The following is a 20,772-nucleotide window of genomic DNA, read 5'->3' on the forward strand; positions in this document are numbered from 1 at the left end:
CGAAAATTCTGAATTTATCATTAAACTAATGAAGATTGCAATAAAAAAAATTTGCTGTATTTTTCTATAATTCTATCCAATCTAGTCTTCATTACCTCTACTGTTTGAATTATTGAAATTGAATTGCATAACTCAAGAATTGAAAGCTGGTCATGATTTGGGAAACATAGTGTACCAGATTTTGGCCACAACTGTTCAATAGTTGCATCAATTCCCATATTCCCAAGCAATTCACTGATTTCATTTCTTTTTGATTTATGTTGCAATTGAAACCATAATAAAGATATTGCGGAGGGTATAATTACAGGACTTATTTCGTTCTTAATACACATATTTGACAATTTTAATAAGTATTGAGTTAGTAATATAAAGCTATCTGAGTAACTTTGTTGATCTTTTTCTTGATAATGCTCATAAGTAGAAAATAGATTATCTACTATTTCCCATACTAATTCAATATTTGGATAGATAACTAGCTTACTGTTGGTAGGAGATTCAATGCCATAACAAAAACCAATTGGTATTAAAAATGGAATGATATAATCTATAAGGTATATAAAACACTTTTCATTCGCTGATAAGCAATTTAAAAGTATTAAAATCTCCTTTTGCAGCAAGTATTGGTAATTCATGAGGATTTCAAAATTTGGAAACACTAAATCTTTAGAACTCATAAATTCTTTCAATATCTTGTCATATCTTTTATCAACATATAATGGAGCAAAAAGCATAACTTTTATGGATTGAAAAATAGTTTTCAAAAACTTATTTATTATATTTGGTGCTACTTTTCGGTCTTTTATACAGCAAGAACTATAGGTATCTTTGGTATCTGAAATATTATAATATCCCAACACAACTTGCAGTGTCTCCATATATAAGTTTATTACTAGCTTTATATGCCTATATAAAAACTCATCATATTTATTTATAGGTATAATGGCATTTATTGACAATTTATGAAGCTCATCAAAAATACTAAAACAAGATTCAAAGCAGCAAGGAATTGTGCAAAAACAATTAATAATAGTTCTCCATAATTTCAGAAAGTCATCTTCAATGTTTAAAGTGGTTTTATTACTTGTAGGTACTATATATGGGCTTGTGTGCATTCTTAAATATGTTTCTGTTGTTAGCTTAAAAAAGTGCAAAATGATTTCTTCAGTATTATTGTCTAGTTCAATATTCTCATTTATTTGAGTATACAAAGCTTCCATTATATATTTATAGAGCCTTTGATACATAGTCACTTCTCTTAAACTAGTTAGAATTTGTACATTAAAATTACAACACAGAAGTTGAGTAGCTAAGTGAACTACTGATAACCATATTGAGTTCAAATGCTTTTGAAACTGTATTATTTCAGAATTTTGTATAATCTTATTTTTTAAAATACTAAAATTCTGATTCTTTAGTATACTAACCATTTCCAATGATTCCATGCAAAATATATGCATGTATGCGAACAAGTGACTATTTGGATTGCATGCATACAATATATCGTTGCAAAGTATAATTAATTTGTGTAATTTCTGGATCCAACAATTAGAAAAATTACAATTCAACCAAACAAATATAATAGAGGGTATAAATCTCAAATTATCAAGGTACATGCTATATAAGATTTGGTCCTTTGCCAATGACGATTTGTAGCTGCTTACATTTGAGTAATTCCATATCAAATTCCCTATACATAAATCCAAAATACTTTCATTAAAAAATTCTTTATCAATTTCCCTAAATAAATCAACTTCATTAACTTTTAATTTCGTCTTGAGTAACCCAATTAGTGTTCCATACTTACATATACATTTGGTTATTTTAAGTTTTAATTCTGCAAAGCGATAACCCAAGTGATTAACCAAGAAACTCTTAAAGAATTTTATTAAAAGTGAGAAAAAAGTGAAGATTTGATTAAGTAAATATTCTGTATTGCAAAATATTATTGAAGTATATATATCACTAGATAAAAGTTCAATTTTTATCAAATCAATAAATAGTTGAGTTCCATATATGAGAAAGTATACATGAAATAAGTTTTTGTATTGATCAGTCAAATTTGTAACATTTTGGATACTGCTTAGTAGCGTGAGAAACACTAATTCCTTAGTTTTATTATCTTGATATGGAAATATTTTTAATATTGTATTAAATATTACTCTCTTGTATTTGAGCCATTGAGAATTCTGTATTATATATTTCTGATCATGCTGATCAACACAAATCTCATTAATTAAACTATCCATAATTATACTTTGTATATTGTGAGAATTTAAGTAATGATATATATATCCAAATATCTTATAATAGTTTTTGAGTACTTTAGTAAGTGGACATATATCATACATTGATTTTTTGTAGGGCTTGTAATTGTTTATAAAGTAGGAGAGCCTTGAAAAAGTTAATAGATTGAGATCTTCGCTATAATATAGATCGAATTTCTCATTATCTGGGATAACTTTAAGAATATGAAGTTTCTTGTTCTTACTTTTTTCAGAAGTCTGTAAATTACTTAGGCCTTCATATAATACTGTTAGTATTTGGCTAAATATATATTCTTTGAGGCCTTTACAACTAATGAAAGTATTAATTTTCATATTAAAACTCATAAATTGAATATATATTGGAAAAATAAAATTGCAACTATTTGAGTTTATATTTAAAAGTTTTTCAAATAATGTAAAGTTTCTAGGCCCCATGTATAGATTAGACACTGCATCTGTATTTTGCTTGGATATAAAATTGCAATCTATTAGCATAATACTTATTAGATTATCAATTAAACTTCCGCAAAATTTATTATCTAGCAATTTAATGCACGATTTGAGTACAACCAAACTTTCTTCAGATTTAATTTTGGACTTTATAAGCCAGTTTATAATAGCATAGATCATATCCGGTGTGCAGTTATATAATATGCAAAGTTCCCCTTCTGAAAAATCCAATAATATCTCCAAACTATTCATAAAGTAAAAGCTATTTAAAATAATAAATGACAGAAGAACAAACGATGGAAGCTTGCAGACTAGATTGGATATTCCAAATGAGCTATGTTGCTCTAGTTTAAATGTATAGAAAAATACACTTTTACCATAGTGAAGATAAAATCTCCATAATTGAATTATTAGGCTTCTAACCTTTTTTGAATATATCCAAAGACAACTTGTAGGTATATAAAAGTAGTTTAAGTCACCAATCTGGATTATTTCATGAATTCTTGATAGAAATATTATTGACAAACTTGAGCAAATAATCAAGTTGCAATAATAAAAATTCATATCAAGATATGAATCAAATAACATTGTTTTAAGTTGGTTTTCTAAAAATATTGAGATATTTTTAAATACATGTATAGCTACTCCAGAATTTCTCATGCTAGTGTTGTGGCTAATACAAAGGTACTCACCAAGCAAGTTTAAAAATTCCTTGTCTAATTTTACATAAGATGAAAATTCCAAGTTATTTTCTTCCAAAGTAGGCAAAGCTAAAAATTTTTCAAAGACTGAATTGTTAGAAATAGGAATGTTACCCATTGTACATAGTAATATTGCACGATGCTTATCAGACACCACACGTGTAAAGTGGTCCTTCAAAAATACATTTGAAAGATGGTATAATTCATGATCATAGGATACTTTGGATTTCAGAAGCCCAAATAAAAGATAAATATCTAACAATGTCTCGCTTTCATCAATTGACTTGTTCATTTGTAAAGTAACACAATTGGACCAAGCTATAAGATTATTTAATTTTGACTGAACATTAATACATGTATACTTTCCATTAGATCTTTTCAAAAGCTCAACTAATTTACATATCAGGTGAATACAAAGGTATCTAATAAAACAAGATTTAATTCTTGGAGGTTTGAATTTATTTGATGTAGCTACTTCTTCATCTTTATCTTTATCCTTTAAACCAAAGAGGTATCTAAGCAAGTAAGTGAACATTTGAAATATCAAAGGGATATAATTAATTTTATCATTTATATTTATTATAGTAAATTCTTCAATAATATTTCTATAGACCCATAGAATAGATAAAATAGGTAAAATGGAAATATCTTTTACTGGATCAGTACACTTTTTTGCAGCTATTAAGAACAATGATATAGATACATCATCAGTATCCTCAAATATAGAAAATAGTTTTAACTTTGATGATAAATTTGAATATTCAGATTCAAGTAGTATTTGATTCCAGTAAACATGGTGAGAGATAGTTTTTTTAAACAGATTTTTTGTCAGTAATTTATTTATTTCAAGAGCTTCATCTATAAGTTTATTTTCAGCCTTATATAAAATAATATATGAAAGCAATTTGGAAGCTTTATAACGCCATTTAATTTCTATATCCTTATGTTCTCTTTTAAGTATATTACTATTTTCGAATTCTTTTTTCATACATTCAACCATTCGTAGATTTAATATTTCCAAACTGATCTCAGACCATTCAAAATATCTATCGGAAAAGTAGAACATTTCCCCAATAAAATTGAATTCCAAATTTTCAAGATCAGACTTTTTTATTCCAGGAAGCATGCTATGAGGAACTTCTAGTTCTATATGTGCTATTGAACTATGAATTAAATCTTGCATTAAATTTTCTATAACTAGAGGTGATTTAATTAAATTTAATACTAATTTATCTTGATCTTTTTTCTGGCTCTGCATATATTCATAAACTTGAGAATATACCAACATCTTCATGTTTGCTATTAAAGTTGAAATATGAATATTATGTGATATACAGTTTTGTTGCCCGATATATGGAAAAAGGAAGTGCTCCTGTGATTGGAAAAAAGGTACTTCAAATGAATTTGAATCAAAATTTGGAAATCTTAGACTCCATGATAGTGGAATGAGAGGTAATATTTCTTTAAAGACTAATGAAGAATATTCAATTAAAATATTTTTGAGCTTATTTATATCAGTGCCCAATACATCATTATCATTACAGAGTCTTTGCAATAAAAGAAACTCAGTAAATTTCCTTAATGACATTAAATAACTTAATGAAAATGAAATTGAACAAAGAGTATTCTTGATACTTAAAAACAAAATTAGTGTTGGATTTTCATCATTCTCTTCATTAAACCAAGAGTTATAATCATCAAATTTTCTATTTTTTAATGTTAAGGTTGACTCATTTAGTGATTGAATACTAGTTTTCAGTACTTCAATAGCTCCAGATGAAAATATTTCTTGCAATATTGGCATAACACTTAGTATATGAGTTTTCAAACTAAAAGAGTTTGTAATGTTATCCATGACAGAATATCTTATTTCTTCCTCAATCATCCCTTCTTCAAAAAATTTAAAGATATTTGATAGGCAAATATCAAGCAAAGTAAAAACATTAATCCAAATCACTATCTCATCTATTCTATAATACTCTAAAGCATCAGTATCTGTACAAAGCTTCTTAGAAGTCAGATCCTCAATAATTCTTTCTAAATATGAAATAATATTAAGGCAAAGCATATAACATTTTGTATTATTCAAAATGCCCATCAGAATCAGTGTGTCATGAAGGAATATTTCTTTCACTTCATCAAATGAAAATTTAGAGTTTCGAAGTGTGTGTATTTGCAATATCTTTTCAAAAATAAATTCAGTCCAAAAGTTTATTGGTTTCGCATTTGAAATTAAAATACCAATATTTCTTCCAACTATCAAAGTGGTTACTGATGTTTCAGAATTCTCAATTGATGTAATTCGAATAATCCATTTAATTAACACTAATAAAACTTCATTATCAGCAGTCCAAAAAAGAACATCATCCATAACTAAGGATTCAATGCATTCTATAGCTATTCTTGGACAAATATTTATTAGAGGTTGTAATAAACCCTGAATATACTCAAAAATTTGTCCTTTATTCCATAAATATGGATCAACATTACTTTTATGAGAATCTTGCTTCTTTATTGAGATAATTAGTGAGTATATTACACATTTTAGTAATTTCTTCATTATATAGGTATGAAGATATACCCAATGACAGTTTGATAACCAATTGATATTTTGGGTAATATGTTTTTGTATATAATATTTCTGAATTAATAATATAAATATATCCCAAACTTTAAATAAATCATTATAACTAACATTAAATTTTTCCAAATAAATTTCTAAAATACGACATACAGATCCAGTAAATACTATCCTAAAGCATTCACCTGATACGGGTAATGATCCATAACCAGAAATAAATACAGAATTGTTACAAATTTCAATTAATAAATTTATAGAATATATAATATCTTTATTTGAATCTGGAGAATTAGCCAGAACTGTACAAGATGCACATAACTCAATTGTAGATTTAATAATATTCATATAATTTATTAGATATATATTATCATTATATATTGTACAGCAAATGTCGATGACACATTGTAGAATTTCTAATTGCCTTTGCTCAGCAAGTTTTGGGTATTGCCATAAAATCTGTAAAAAACATTCTAAATTCCTCTCCATATTTGTAATATCATCATATTCCACCAATTTTTCTAAATTCTCAATTGTTAAACTAAGAATTGAATCAGCTAAGGAAAATCCTGGTATTCCAACAGATATAACAGTTGTCAGGCATTCGTAAGTTGCATCTCTGAGACTTTGATCCACATGACAAATTAAACAAGGTAGACACTTAATAAATCCAGGTATGCAAGAGCGTGTTTCAGGTAATTCCATATGAAAGAGATATTGCAAAATATAAAGCACAATTACGATATTACTTGGCAACAAAGGTTCAGATTGTGTACTAGATATATCTAAGAGATATGATGTATCAGAATCATATAAGTTATATGCTTTGTTAATACCCATTCCTACAGTTGATGAGTCAGTTTCAGTATATTTAAATAATAAATTCATCATTTCAATTGTAAGTTGTCCAATTGACATAAGATTGTACTTATGTATTAGCGTGTAAGTATTCATAATCCATCTAATTGCTAAAATTGAAGGATTTGATTGCATAAACTGCAGTAATAAGTATTCTAGTTGATTTAGAGTTGAATTTTGAATTTCAATTGGTATGTAGGGTATTGTGTGACACAATCCACAAAGTCTTTGAATAACTTCCCACCATTGATCAGGATATAATAAACGAGGAGGGATAGTTGGGCAAATAAGATATAGTGATGAAATATGATCTTTGTACAAGTCTTCCATTTAAGACAACATATTGACTTCTTTTTTATTAATTTGCAGAATTTTACACAAATAAAAAGGACTGATAACAAGCGCTTTTCAGAATCAACATAACTTTACATTAAAACTAAAGGATTTTCTGAAATAAAAATACGGAAATATATACAAGATATCATTAAATACAATGAAATTCTAACATTATAATAATTATAATTTGAAATAACAGAAACATATCACGAACTTCTTTTAGTTATATTCTAAATTCACATAGTACATTGAGAGTATTTTATTATAGTAGATTCAAGCTAGGACCTAATTCTGGTAAAAAATAAATAACTGTAGATATTAGCTGTATCAAGGAAGTTCTTATCAAAGATGAAACTAATCTTGTTAATAGTTTTAAAAAGTAGATGATATTAGTCAAAATTTAGTCTTCTAATTATTACTTTTAGGTCTTGAATATTATTTGCATGTTGTAATTTAAATATTATCTATTTAAACTTAAATAAGTAATATATAGTTAAAAGGATTAATACTAACAAATTTGTCCAAATATTCTAATACTGAGTTGCCAATAATGTCTTATAAAATTTATTAACTCGATGACAGTATGAACATTGATGAATATATTGATATATATAAGCTGATACTTAAGACAGCAAATGTCACAATATTTATAATTTTTTTTTCAATTTATTATGAAGTGAATTGACAAGTAATTTAAGATAAATTCTTATTACCAGGATTTGTTTGGATATGTAGAAATGCAATATTACCTTTATAGTTGGGAGTTTGAAATATAAAGAACTGTAAAAGTGTTGTTAAATAATATGATGATAAGTTGCAAATATCGTATTCAAAAACAAGATACTGAATATTATTAATTAGTGTATTGTGATTAACCTAAATTAAAAGTTTCATTGACTATAAAAATAGTTTGTAATAAACTAATAAGCAAAATCTGAACTTCTTTTGAAGGTATATTTATCATTAACACTTCTTGGATATTATAAGTTAGTAATAAGATATTTATACTAATTTATAAATTCTTCATATTTAATAGTTTGAGTTATACAAAATTGTAAAAAGTAAAGGAAATTTTATCACTATTATTTACAATATATCAAACTTTCAAATAAATAAGTATTAAGAGTGAAATCCTTTATTTGGTACAACATTTTGGAGTAGTATCTTGCTTTGCTCTATTGAAAAATCTATGTATATAGATCAGCTGTGCTTTTAAAAACTTTTTAATTAGTATGATCATCTTTTGACAAGAACCTATTAACTTCAATTATATTTTTTCAAGAGATATAAAATCATTTAAATCCAGTAATAAAACAATATTGGAATTTATACTAATCAATCCAACATTGTAAAATATTTAATGATAATTGTAGCATTATATCAAATATCATAAAAATAACCATTAAAATATATTTTTTAAAACAATTTGGAATTAACCAGGAATTAATAAAGGCCTAAAGCTCAAAATAATATGAATTATCTTTATAAAATACATGGACTCTATCATTACCTTTACAATATACTCTTTAATATGTAATATTGAAAATAGTTTTTTATACCAGATCTAGTTCGATGTACTATGTTCAAATTACAATTTGATATTAATTTTTTATTTAGCAATCTATGAAATTTTATATTAAAAAAATCACTATGTTATTTTTTGTAATATAAAGTTTTTCATCTCTTTTATTATTCATATTTAGAATAACTCAAGGTATATTAATAAATATTGGAATTTTCATTGATTTGTTAAGTGGAAGTTCAATACTACCTGTAATATAATCAAACCTTGGAACAAATTCATTATTTTTGGGATACTTTATTACTTACTCAAGTAACAAACTCATATTCATTCCAAAATATAACTTGACTAAAACTCTTTAATATATTTACAAACTATATAAAATATTATATAATTTGTTTATGCATCAAAATATTATATGATTTTTCCCTAATAAAGAAATCATAAAAAAAAAGTCATCAGAGCTTAATATATCTGATATTGCAATTTTATAATTTTCAAGTTCTGTAAGTGCCGTTTATAATGTCCCACATAATTGTTCAGATTCGTGGTTTTCTTCATTTGTTCACATATATAATTAAAAATATCTAAATATATTGTTGATATTTTTAATAATATCTTTCTGAATTAGATCTCAAATAAATAGTTATTACAAAAAAAAGACATTTAATTACCTTATTTAAATTAAACTTGTATCAGTTAAATATATTCAGATCTGGAGTATTTTAAAATCAAAATCCTCTGGATCTATATTGACTTAAATAATTTATTAATTGGTTATTTTGTTATATATTAATCAAAGATCCATTAGATATGAAGTTAAATACATATCAAATATATGAATAAACCATATGTTGAATATTCTCTTCCCTAATCTAAGTATATTGGGTAATTAAAATTTAAGAATTCATTATTAGATTCAGAAGAAATTCTCGAAATGTCTTCAAGAAATGTATTGATCTAATATTCGTAAATACAGCTTATAATTTAAGATGTATGATATTCATATTCAAAATACTGCCATCATATATATTATAAATAAATATTCTAACATATAAAAAAAAATGTGAACTTATAATTAATATTTTTACTAAATTAAAACTATAATAATGATTGAAAAAATTGAGTTTCTTATATTAATTCCTATGGTTTTTAATATCAACCTTAGTATTTAATTATTATTTCAAGAAAATTGATTAGATACATAATCTCCATTAGACTTTTTAAAAAAATGATTAATTATTTATTCTAAATCTTGATTATAAATAGGAACTTCATTATTAATATTATGTATTTATCAATATAACCTTTTCAATGTTCGATCTTTAAAAAAATCTAAGTGAAGATTTATAGCTTCTCTGATATATTCTGATTTAGTAGAGAACATATAATAAGTTGTAATATATCTAATATACGACTTATAACTACTTTCACTTGATTCAATAAAATTTTGAAAGTTTCTTGAAAATAATGCTTATTTTGCATTACTAAAAGCTTTTCAAGAAGATAAACTAGGTATTTGACAATATAATATATCTATTGATAATATCTAATCCAACACATACAATAACTAAGGTTAGTTTATATATCCTATTTTAGATTAGAAAACTGGAAATTTAATTAGTTCTGTATATCTATAAATAGAGTATCCCAATCATAAACTTCTAAAATTAAAATGATCAATAATTTTTAATCCATGATTTTTTAGATAATTTTTAACAAGATAGATAGTTATCTGGAGTATCTGTTTTATAATAAATAGGAATTTGTAATTTTAAAAGTGCAGGTTAACATTTATTATTAAATATTTTACTCCAAATACGTGAATACATTTTTATTTCATTATTACTACGGAAATTACGGATTATTGTATCATAATATGCTATAGTGGGAAATTTAACAATTGTCACAATTATATAATGGTATTATTTGGATTTAATAGTTTAGGAACAAATATTACTTAATAGTAAGTATATTATACTATATACTGACAGTTATACAAAAATAAAATTTCTGTAGTACTGAAGAAATTTAAGTATTCACACATCTATTTAGAGAATATAAGTTATAAAGTAATTTTATTCTATGTTCTTAATAATTAATAGACATTTTCTTTTAGGTATAACGGGATTTTAAAAGTATAATATTATAATTATACCCAGAATAAATAGTTAAGTCTTTTAATATTATTGAGATAAGTTTAATTATAGTTTTATTTTATTTCTATATATTTTTAATATCAGTTTATCTTTTAAAACTTCTAATATTACTCTTAAATACTTGTATATTATTGTATAATTATATGTTTTATTATTATTATATAGATTTCTTTATACTCTTGACATTGTAGGTCAAATGTCAAGTTAAAATAGGCTTAAAGTATGATTATTCAATTTATGAATATATTAATAATTAAATATATATATATGTAGAATCATATACTAATTAATATATACTACAAATAATATTTTTTGACATTCTATATTTGGAAGTAATTTGAAACTTTAACACATTACTTTTCCAAGAAGTTAATGTATTAAAAATATGAAGAATTTAGGATCATTTTTGATAGTAAAATAGTAAGAAAATAATGAAAACTTATTTTTCTAGTCATTTTTGAAAAGGATGGAATTAAAAATATGTTATAAATTTTTTTTCTTTTTTTTTTTTTAGAAAGATGAATAGGGTGATATTCCTTAGTAATCAAATATACTATAAAGTATAAATATATGTTTTATTTGTAGAAAATTAGTAATTTAATATAAAAGAATTATAGTAGCTTAAAATTTTTAACCTTATATATACTAGATTATTTTGTGGTTAGTAATTAAAGCTTAAATATAAGAGAAATATTAATGGTTTGTAATGAAAGCTAGTTTAAAGAAATTTAGTCTCTTTAAGATAAATAATTTTATGTTAGATTTATATAAAGTGTGATGATTTTCGATCATTTTAATTTAATGTTTGCTATTTGTATATACAATTCAGGATTGAACATATTCATTTAAGTTTTTTAATTTTATATTTAATTTATATTTAACAAATAAATATCTTTATAATTTGATTTTCAAAAAGTTAAATATTTATAATGATAAATATATCTAGCTTTATGTATCAATAAATTCCCAAAATCTATTAAATATATCTGAAAAAAATACTGTCTTATTTGACTTAGTGTATTTATGAATATCAAATTTTAAATGGTCAGTGAATTAATAAATCGTTATAGTAGGCATTTTTAAATAAAAGTGTAGTGGAAATATAAATAGATTTAATAAAGTGAATTTGAAGTATTTAAAAATTTTGGAGAATCTTATATTAAAAAATTTACTACTTAAATTGAATGATTTAATGTTAAGGATTAAATGTCTTTACTAGTTTTCTTTTTATTTGTTGAAGTAATATAAAATTTATAACTAGAATTAAAAAAAAAAAAAAAGATAATTGAGTACCTATTTAGTACAATAACAAAAGACATTTTATAAGTTATTCATTATTTACTTACAAAAAATCAAATATATTGGTAGTAGTTATAGAACTCAAATATTCTATATCTAAATTTGAGTTTTTATAAACAAATATACCCAACTGATAATCAATAAAAAGCTTTTTAGCTTCCACTCTTCAGAAAAACCCTATAAGTAGTATTAATATAGTTAATATTGTTGATAAAATTTAATATATAAATTTGAAATAAAGTAACTCATATTTTGGGGGATTTTAAAAATCTGCATAATCATTTAAATAATAAGAGATTTAATTCAAGAATTTTTATACTAATAATTAATTCTCAAGAATCAAAGAGTTTGGGAATATTCCCTATATTATTTAGATAAAAGTTTTACATAATATTCAGAATATATTTATATAGGAGCTTTAATATTAATTTGTCAATTACAGTTTTGTGATATAGTTAAAATTTATAATTAAAGACCTAAATTTCAAAAGAGTGGATTAATCCTATTAATTGCTTATACTTTTGTTTAATTTCTTGAGTATTTACTAGCTGATTCAATTCCTTTCTACAATCTTCCTCATCTGAAAGTTCAAGATCAGCTTCCTTAGCCATTTCAATCATCCAATTCATACTTTTTTTTTTTTTAAAAAAAAGGTGACCCAAATTTTCAATTTCTATAGCTAAAGCAAGTCTATTTTGTATATGAGAAATATGAAAAGAAGTTATATTTGAGATCTGATATGGGGCAGCAATTGATTCATATGATTGTGAAATTGCACGTAAATATTTTGTATAAAGGGGTACATCCTTAGGAGTACAAAATAAAACACATTCACCTGTTTTAGTAGCTCTTGCTGTTCTACCACTTCTATGGATCATTAGTGATGCATTCCTAGGAGGTTGTAAATGGATTACAACTTCAACATCAGGGATATCTAATCCACGAGCTAGTACATCAGTACATATCAAAATTGCTGAATTGCTATATCTAAATTGTTCCAATGTTTTAACACGTTGTTTTTGAGAGATATTTCCATGAATACCCAATATCTTTAGACTATCTTTGCAATTATAATTGCACTTTGGTCTTTTAAAATTACCTGTAAACTTTTTCAAATGAATATCATTTCCTAATAAAACTAGTGGAAGAAGTGGTAATAATCTATATACATAAGAAATTGAATTTACAAATAATAAAATCTTGCCCTTATTACATATTGCACAATTAGTACAATTACTTTCCTTCTCATCTTTTAATTTATAGTTCCATTTGGGGGTAAAATAAGCAAGTAAATACATAACTAACCTCATTTCACGATCTAATTCATCACAACGAATCATGTAAATCATTAAACCTTTTGGAATATGAATAGCACTTGTAGATTGAACATATTTATGATTTTCATCGATATTCTCATCTTTATTATAACTTATTTTAAATCTTGATAGGTCTACTACAAATACCTTATCATTTTGAAGTTTAATATATTGCAAAATACTTTGCATTGCTTTACCTGTATTTCCAATTAAATCAGAGTTTATCTGATCATTATTCTTTCCATCTTTTGTATGCTTATTATTATTTTTTTTTAAAGAAAATCTTGGATGTAATTTATCAGGTAAATTTAATGTAGCTGAAAAAATATATGTCTGAATAGGTTTTCTAAATTTCTTTTTCTGACCATTCTCTTCATATATATTATCGAGAATTAATTTTAATTCTTTATAATGACCTTGTTCAACTAACCTATCTGCCTCATCCAAAACTAAAAACCTTAAATATTCTATAGATAAAATCTTGTTCATTTTCCTTTCCAATTCACTTTTTCCAATATCTTCTATTTTATAATTATTAAGTATCAAATCTGCTAAACGCCCAGGTGTACCAACTGCTATCTGAACCTTATTCTGAATTATTAAACGCTCTTGTTTCTCTATAGAAAATCCACCAACAAATGCATGAATCCCTAATCCTGTAAAGTGTCCTACAGCACGCAAATGATCTCTAACCTGTAAAGCTAGCTCTCTACTTGGAAGAATAATTAAAGCTTGTAATGGTTTATCTATTTCATAAAATTCATTTTTATCTAGTTCAATATCTCCTGAAATTTCTGTTATTTTGAAACCTAACTCTTTCAATGTCACTAATGTATCATCTACTTCTTCATTATTTTCATTATCATTAGAATCTAAAATCTTCTCAAAATAATCAGTATCATCTATTGAATTATTTATATATTTATCTTCTAAACTATTAAATTTTAAAGACTTTGTCTCTAATTTTTCTCTTCGTCTTTGTTCAGTAAACATGATATTCACAAGGATAGGAATACCATATGCAAGTGTTTTTCCAGAACCTGTTTCAGCTGTAGCTATTATATCCTTTCTATCACGTATTGCTGGTATTAAACACATCTCTTGAACTTTTGTAGGACTAAAAAATCCCAATTTCTCAATACCTTTCAATATACTTGGATGTATAACTATATTTGGAGTTCTTAAATCATCTGATAAACATTCATTCTCCTTAACATTATTAAAATTAAAAGTATGTCTTTCAATAATATCTACCCAATTTTTTAAAGATTCTCTCAAGTAGCCATATTCCTCCCAATATTCATCAGGATGTAAAATCTTATCTTTAACATTTATCATAAAATCCTTAATAGATTTACTGCATTGCTTCTTAATAGTACCTTTCTTTACTTTTTTTTTCCTTTCTCCTTCACTAAAACATTTGTCTTCACCTACTGGATTATATATATTTATATCTTCTGGATTAATAAGCTCTTCTATAAAGCTAACACCATGGATGGTCAAATTTGATATTAATCTAGGGTCTATTACAACTTCCTTCCACTTTAAGTTATTAGTGAATTCTTTCCCTCCTTGTCTTAATTCTATATCGTCACTAATATTCTTCCTCTTCATTTTAGATTTATCATATATTAAAATCACTACCCACTTGGAAATTTAATTCTAAAAGTTATATTCCCTAAAACAAAAGTTAAGGCGGTAAAATAACATAACCATCATATTGTTGTGTAAATTTACTGTATAGTCATACAGTACAATCCCCCCCTAAACTTACCTGGCCGGCGTTCGGGGTCGCTCATGAATGGCCCTGTCGTAATCCTGAGCAGGGCACTGCACTCCGCCGTCTGTGAAGGGTTATGGACTGGTATTATACCGGATCCAACGGCAAAATTTCTGTCAGCGGCGGCTACTTATTGAGTAGCTGCCAACAATAAGTCAACATATCGCTAATTTATTAACCAAACTAGTCAAACGTAACAGTACACCACTAGGAACCAAACCACAAGCTACTGAACCTTCCTCCTAGTCAGTAGATCTGACGATGCACAGCTAGGATTACTCCCAGTCACATCATTAGTACCCCTAGGAGGTACGCCCACACCCCCAGACTCTCCTAGACATCTCTCAAATTCTGGTATGAAACTAAAAGAGAACAGATCAAGTCATCAGGACTAAAAAGTACTCATCGGTAAACTTACATCATGACACATACTGAAAATACAGATAGAAGGATCGTAAGTATAGCTAATAGCTTCACATGAAGAAATTGCTCATATTTATAGGCTATTATAGTCATTATCAATGATACTATAGATAGAAATAGACATGTAATATTTAAAGCCTTTAAAATAAACCTCTGGTCAATCCCAAAGAGTTTCTCAAAGATATCTGCATTTGTATATCTACCAAGGACACTCTTATTTCGCTCACTCATTTTAAATATTAATAAAATAAATCAGTCAAACTCTTCCTGGCCTTTAAAAAGTAAAAAAAAAAAAAGAAAAAATAGGGTACACGGCGCTTAGATATAACTAATAAAAAAGTGACAATTCCTCCCCACCTTTACAAAATACTTACAGATTTATAACATTGAATTGTAATTAGCTAGAGCTTTTACACCTTATTTGATATAACTTTATATTGGAATTTCGATTACCTAAATTTTTAGGAAAATGGAAACAACTATTACTAGTATAAAGTGTATATGTCTAATATAGAATTAGTATAGATTTTTTTAAAAAATTAGATACTTAGTAATTCATCTGTTTTAGTAATATATACAGATGTTAAACTTCATTCTAAGCCTGTCAGGATTTTGTATGGCCTAAATAGTCGTCTAGAATGTTATTATTACTTTAATACGATTGTCCACTTGACGGAATAAATGTAGATGATGCGTATGTGGGGTTTTTTCCTTATTTCCTTTTTTTTTCTCTTCTTTTAAAAATACTTAAGAAAATTTGAGAAGTTAGAGGAGGAAAGAAATTAAAATAAAACAAATTAAAGCTTGTAGTGCAGCATTTTAAGGAATGTTGGATATAAAAGATGATGAATATAATTCCCTATGGGCTGAATTACAGTGGCCTAGTGATAAATTTGAAAGAGTAATGAAGTGTTTTCGTAAATATGCAGGTATAAATGAAGGTCTAGATAGAAAACATTTAATAGATCTTTTGTTGGATATAGGTAAGAGTTGCTACACAATTCGTGGGGGTATAAAGTCTTTGACAGAAAGGGGGGATTTATGCTCCATTATGAGTGGAGGAGATTATATAAATGGATCACAATTTATGTGTTTAGCTGCTTTAATGGATAATTCAACACCTCATTCTACAAGTAGTCCAGCAGGGATGCTTAGACTTCAACTAATATATTTGTACTATGATAATAATTCTAAAGGTTACTGGGATTCTAATGATTGGTATAATTTAATGACTGATATTCAATATCCAGCAGAAAATAGAGAGAAGCTAGTACCATATCCTTTATCAGATAATCAAAAAATAAAATTTAGTAGTCTAAAAAAATTGGTAGAAACAAGGAGACTAAGAGGAACATCCCAATTATTACGAGTATCATTTGAAGGTAAGAAGAAGAAATGTATATATAATAGGAATGAAGAGAATATATCAAATATAAATATTGAGAAGCCGAATGTAGAGATATCTATGAATACTCATAGATCATCTACATTTTGTGATGATGGTAATATTAAGAGTAAAGAAGTAAATAATAATATATTAAATGAATCTTTAACCAAAACAATATCATCAGTAGCTAATCCTCTATATAGTGGAATTAATAATAACCAGGTTTCATATATTCCTGTAATACCACCTGTCCCAATTTTTCCAGTAAATCCTGAAAATACCCCTGTAAGATTTTCAGGATCTTATGTTCCCCATCCAGTAATATATCAAAATAGATTAAATTATTCTATATCAACACCTTCAGGGATATCTTTAGGATCTCCAGTTCCTGTATCTGGAATTCCTGTATCTATGATTTCCCCAGTAATATCACAAAATGTATATCAAGTAAGGCCTATGGGACAAATACATAATGTGAATGTTCAAGATAGAAGGCATACACAGATGATGCATCCAGTGCAAAATATTAAGAATATGCAACCATTACAAACTTTGGGACAATCTTTACAAAATATTGGACGATCTCTACAACCTATAGGGCAGACACTTGGGAAATCTGTACAATCTATGGGCCAATCTTTAATTTCAATGATACCTAAGGTATTACCAGTGCAATCAAATGTTAATACATCTCGAATTTATAGGGAGAAAAAAGTTGTAAAAACATCACTAAATAGTGATATAAGTCCAAGAGGATATAGACATGAAGTTCTTGAACCTGTAATGGAGAATTCTGAATTAAATGAAATGAATCTAACTAGTTTACAACATACATTGATGCCAAATATTCATTCTACATATTCTAATGATCATTATCCAATGTCTATTGATGTATTTAAATATTCAAATTTACAAGTAATGAAGGATCAACAAGAATTAATAGATAATAAAGATTCAAAAATTAAAGATGGAGTTGCAAATTTATCATCTGAAATTTCTGCAGCTAATAAGGATCAGAAGTCTAGTTTAAATAAAATTCAAGCTAAGCAAATAACAATTTCTTTTACATTTTTAGAACAATTAGTTTATGAGAATATAACTACAGATATGAATATTACTGAAACAATTATAAAGAAGCATAATGAAATGTTTGTAATGGATCCAAATGAAGTGAAATCTTTTGGAAACTTAATAATTATTAAAACAATGGATCAATTTATGTTAACTTTTGCTTTAGATTGTATTTTAAGTCATGAAATTATGAATGCAGAAGATAGTAGTACCAAATTAGATTCTGGTATATCTGTAGATGAAATTCAAGAGAAAATCCAAAAACTAATAAAATTATATCATCGTATATATCGTATAATGTATGAAGATTTTAAGGGACAATATAAGAAACGTATTAACTCAAATAGTATACTTAGTGAATACAAAAACGATATAGATGAGATTTATTCTTATATACCTTATGTAGTCAAAGAAGTTTGGAATATAATTCAGAAATCAATAGCAGATTATCAAATTGATTCAATAGAAACTATCAAAGATATCTGTGTTGTGTATTATCATTATATAGTTGATATGAATGGAAAAACTAATAGTATTGTGAAATATCATTCTATTGATGATATGATTGATATTGTGAAAAAACGATATATTCTTGCAATGAAAATGCTCTCTTTAAATAAATATACTAAAGATAAAATTAAAAGTGGATTATTATCAACACCTAAAACTGCAAATTCTACATATATGAATAATTATACTTCAAAAGTGGATGGGCAAATATCTACCTCTTATAGAAATGAGAATTTTAAAATCAATTCATCAGTTTATCCACTTCCAACAGCTACATCATCTCCCATTAGACTAAAACAGGATGATTTATTTAGTAATGCTTCAATAAATATAGAGAATAAAAGTAGAAAGCTATTACAAGAACATTATTCAGCTCCTAGTATAGTCCCTTGTTTAGTAGAAGCCAATTCTAATTTTAATGGTAGCAATAATGAAAATAATGAAGCTAATATCTACATAAATAGTCAACAAGGTTATTCCTCAAATATACCTTACAAACAATATACTAGTTATAATAAACTCCCAATAAGTTCAGCAAGTGCAAATAGTTCTAATGAAGATCTATTGATTGATAGAACTCCTATGGCTAGAGTTGAAAGAAAATCAAGAGTACCTTCAAAGTTACAGTGATAAATACAATATAATATTTTGGGGATTCGTCCTAAACATGCGCCAAAGACAATTCAATATATTTACGTGTAATTTATAAGTATTCTTTTCTTTTTGAAATAAAGAATAACAAGATTAATGAATATAAAAAATGAAAGGGATTTTATAAATATGGATGGTGATGAAGAATTTGTGTCTAATATTGAAGTTCAGATTCCTAGTCAACCTATGGTTTTAAATATATATAATGTAATGGCTAGTGCTTATTCAGGAATAAATATAGACTTAGATTGGTTTGTAGAATCATTTGGGAACACTTACTATGAACCATGTGAATTTCCTGCAGCAAGGTAAGTAGATTTAATAGAAATTTATAATAAAATTAATTAAATTATTATATTAGAGTTGATATTCAACATTTAAAATCTAATAGTATTGTAACTATATCAGTATTTTCAAATGGAAAACTTCAAGCTACTGGAGGAGCTACAGTAGCTGCTTCAAAAGTTTCTATGAAGAAATTGATAATAAAATTGAGGTGTTTAGGAATGAATAAAGCAAAATTACTCAATTTCGAAGTTCATAATATTCAAGCAGTTGTAGATGCTGGATTTCCAATAAACTTAAGGTTATTATGCAGTAATTATATTTATGTTGATTATGAACCTGAAAGAAATCCAGGTGCAAAAATTAGAATCCCTCCAGATTATATTAATGATAAGGAGTGTAACCCAGAATATTTACATAAAAAGACATTGGCATCTCAATACAATAATGGATCTAAATTGAAAATTGAAATTGTAACATTAACTGTTCACTTCTCAGGGAAAATTGGAATGGCAGGAGCAAGGAGCATTGAAAGTCTTGATAGAGTATTAAATTATATAAAACCTTACTTAATAAAATCTAGACTGACATGATTTTTATCTTTTTCTATATATTAAATAATTTGTTGTTAGTCTCTTGGAATAATATAGGGTTAATATTTATTATATCAGCTGCTTCTTTATTTAAAGGATCTGTAGTACTAGGTTCTATTAATAAGTTTAATAATCCACATATTATTATAGTTATTGAAAGTATAGGTTTCCAATCTTCACGTAGGCAATTTAAGCATATATTGCCATTTTCGTCTATATTAGGGTGAAATAATTTCGTTAAACACTTTACTTTTGGAGCTACATGAGGATATCCAGGTGGTATCTTAAAGTTAAATTCTATACATCTATTTTTCCAGTAACCTTCTTGTGGAGTTATATATACACTAAAACATCTATATTTACTTAAAAGATCACCTATTAGATCAAAATCATAATATTCTATTTGACCACTTAATTCTATATATTTTTCATCTCCAATACGCAATATACAATAGTCAGGTAAATCCAGTTGTTCAAATTCTTTCTGAAGCCTCAAAAGAGATGGTTCTACACACAGGTTTAGGGACATATTAAAAGCATATTATATGAATAATCAAATATATACATTTATAGTATTATTGAGACAGAT

General features: G+C 25.9%; 6 protein-coding genes across 6 annotated transcripts, besides 24 other annotated features; 2 read left to right on the forward strand and 4 right to left on the reverse strand.

The window, feature by feature from the left end:
* Positions 1-20: 20 nt before the first annotated feature.
* Positions 21-7,181, reverse strand: CMU_024060 (uncharacterized protein; the record flags this gene model as incomplete). The annotated part of the gene is made up of 1 exon (XM_002139714.1): positions 21-7,181. The coding sequence occupies one exon, from the start codon at positions 7,179-7,181 to the stop codon at positions 21-23; it is 7,161 nt and encodes a 2,386-aa protein (XP_002139750.1).
* Positions 2,130-2,158: a sequence feature (AT_rich).
* Positions 3,967-3,999: a sequence feature (AT_rich).
* Positions 6,045-6,079: a sequence feature (AT_rich).
* Positions 6,237-6,273: a sequence feature (AT_rich).
* Positions 6,326-6,375: a sequence feature (AT_rich).
* A 455-nt stretch (positions 7,182-7,636) lies between the features above and the next one.
* Positions 7,637-7,679: a sequence feature (AT_rich).
* Positions 7,680-7,829: 150 nt separating this feature from the next.
* Positions 7,830-7,860: a sequence feature (AT_rich).
* A 728-nt stretch (positions 7,861-8,588) lies between these two features.
* Positions 8,589-8,609: a sequence feature (AT_rich).
* A 457-nt stretch (positions 8,610-9,066) lies between these two features.
* Positions 9,067-9,106: a sequence feature (AT_rich).
* A 172-nt stretch (positions 9,107-9,278) lies between these two features.
* Positions 9,279-9,327: a sequence feature (AT_rich).
* A 407-nt stretch (positions 9,328-9,734) lies between these two features.
* Positions 9,735-9,820: a sequence feature (AT_rich).
* A 109-nt stretch (positions 9,821-9,929) lies between these two features.
* Positions 9,930-9,957: a sequence feature (AT_rich).
* An 881-nt stretch (positions 9,958-10,838) lies between these two features.
* Positions 10,839-10,866: a sequence feature (AT_rich).
* Positions 10,867-10,908: 42 nt separating this feature from the next.
* Positions 10,909-11,032: a sequence feature (AT_rich).
* Positions 11,033-11,100: 68 nt separating this feature from the next.
* Positions 11,101-11,182: a sequence feature (AT_rich).
* Positions 11,183-11,338: 156 nt separating this feature from the next.
* Positions 11,339-11,381: a sequence feature (AT_rich).
* A 33-nt stretch (positions 11,382-11,414) lies between these two features.
* Positions 11,415-11,484: a sequence feature (AT_rich).
* A 234-nt stretch (positions 11,485-11,718) lies between these two features.
* Positions 11,719-11,810: a sequence feature (AT_rich).
* A 298-nt stretch (positions 11,811-12,108) lies between these two features.
* Positions 12,109-12,148: a sequence feature (AT_rich).
* A 206-nt stretch (positions 12,149-12,354) lies between these two features.
* Positions 12,355-12,407: a sequence feature (AT_rich).
* A 236-nt stretch (positions 12,408-12,643) lies between these two features.
* On the reverse strand, positions 12,644-15,097 carry CMU_024070 (DEAD/DEAH box helicase family protein; the record flags this gene model as incomplete). The annotated part of the gene is made up of 1 exon (XM_002139715.1): positions 12,644-15,097. The coding sequence occupies one exon, from the start codon at positions 15,095-15,097 to the stop codon at positions 12,644-12,646; it is 2,454 nt and encodes an 817-aa protein (XP_002139751.1).
* Positions 12,799-12,819: a sequence feature (AT_rich).
* Positions 13,740-13,760: a sequence feature (AT_rich).
* Positions 15,098-15,489: 392 nt separating the features above from the next.
* Positions 15,490-15,917, reverse strand: CMU_024080 (uncharacterized protein; the record flags this gene model as incomplete). The annotated part of the gene is made up of 2 exons (XM_002139716.1): positions 15,490-15,625; positions 15,682-15,917. The coding sequence occupies 2 exons, from the start codon at positions 15,915-15,917 to the stop codon at positions 15,490-15,492; spliced, it is 372 nt and encodes a 123-aa protein (XP_002139752.1).
* Positions 15,916-15,939: a sequence feature (AT_rich).
* A 573-nt stretch (positions 15,940-16,512) lies between these two features.
* On the forward strand, positions 16,513-19,284 carry CMU_024090 (uncharacterized protein; the record flags this gene model as incomplete). Its single annotated transcript, XM_002139717.1, has 1 exon — positions 16,513-19,284. The coding sequence occupies one exon, from the start codon at positions 16,513-16,515 to the stop codon at positions 19,282-19,284; it is 2,772 nt and encodes a 923-aa protein (XP_002139753.1).
* A 117-nt stretch (positions 19,285-19,401) lies between these two features.
* CMU_024100 (TATA-box-binding protein, putative) lies at positions 19,402-20,183 on the forward strand (the record flags this gene model as incomplete). Its single annotated transcript, XM_002139718.1, has 2 exons — positions 19,402-19,613; positions 19,667-20,183. The coding sequence occupies 2 exons, from the start codon at positions 19,402-19,404 to the stop codon at positions 20,181-20,183; spliced, it is 729 nt and encodes a 242-aa protein (XP_002139754.1).
* Positions 19,622-19,665: a sequence feature (AT_rich).
* Positions 20,184-20,196: 13 nt separating the features above from the next.
* Positions 20,197-20,712, reverse strand: CMU_024110 (ubiquitin-conjugating enzyme family protein; the record flags this gene model as incomplete). The annotated part of the gene is made up of 1 exon (XM_002139719.1): positions 20,197-20,712. One exon carries the CDS (start codon positions 20,710-20,712, stop codon positions 20,197-20,199), a length of 516 nt encoding a protein of 171 aa, XP_002139755.1.
* Between the last annotated feature and the right edge of the window lie 60 nt (positions 20,713-20,772).

The sequence above is a fragment of the Cryptosporidium muris genome, genomic scaffold, assembly GCF_000006515.1.
Source record: "Cryptosporidium muris RN66 scf_1106632353999 genomic scaffold, whole genome shotgun sequence".
NCBI lineage: Eukaryota > Apicomplexa > Conoidasida > Eucoccidiorida > Cryptosporidiidae > Cryptosporidium > Cryptosporidium muris.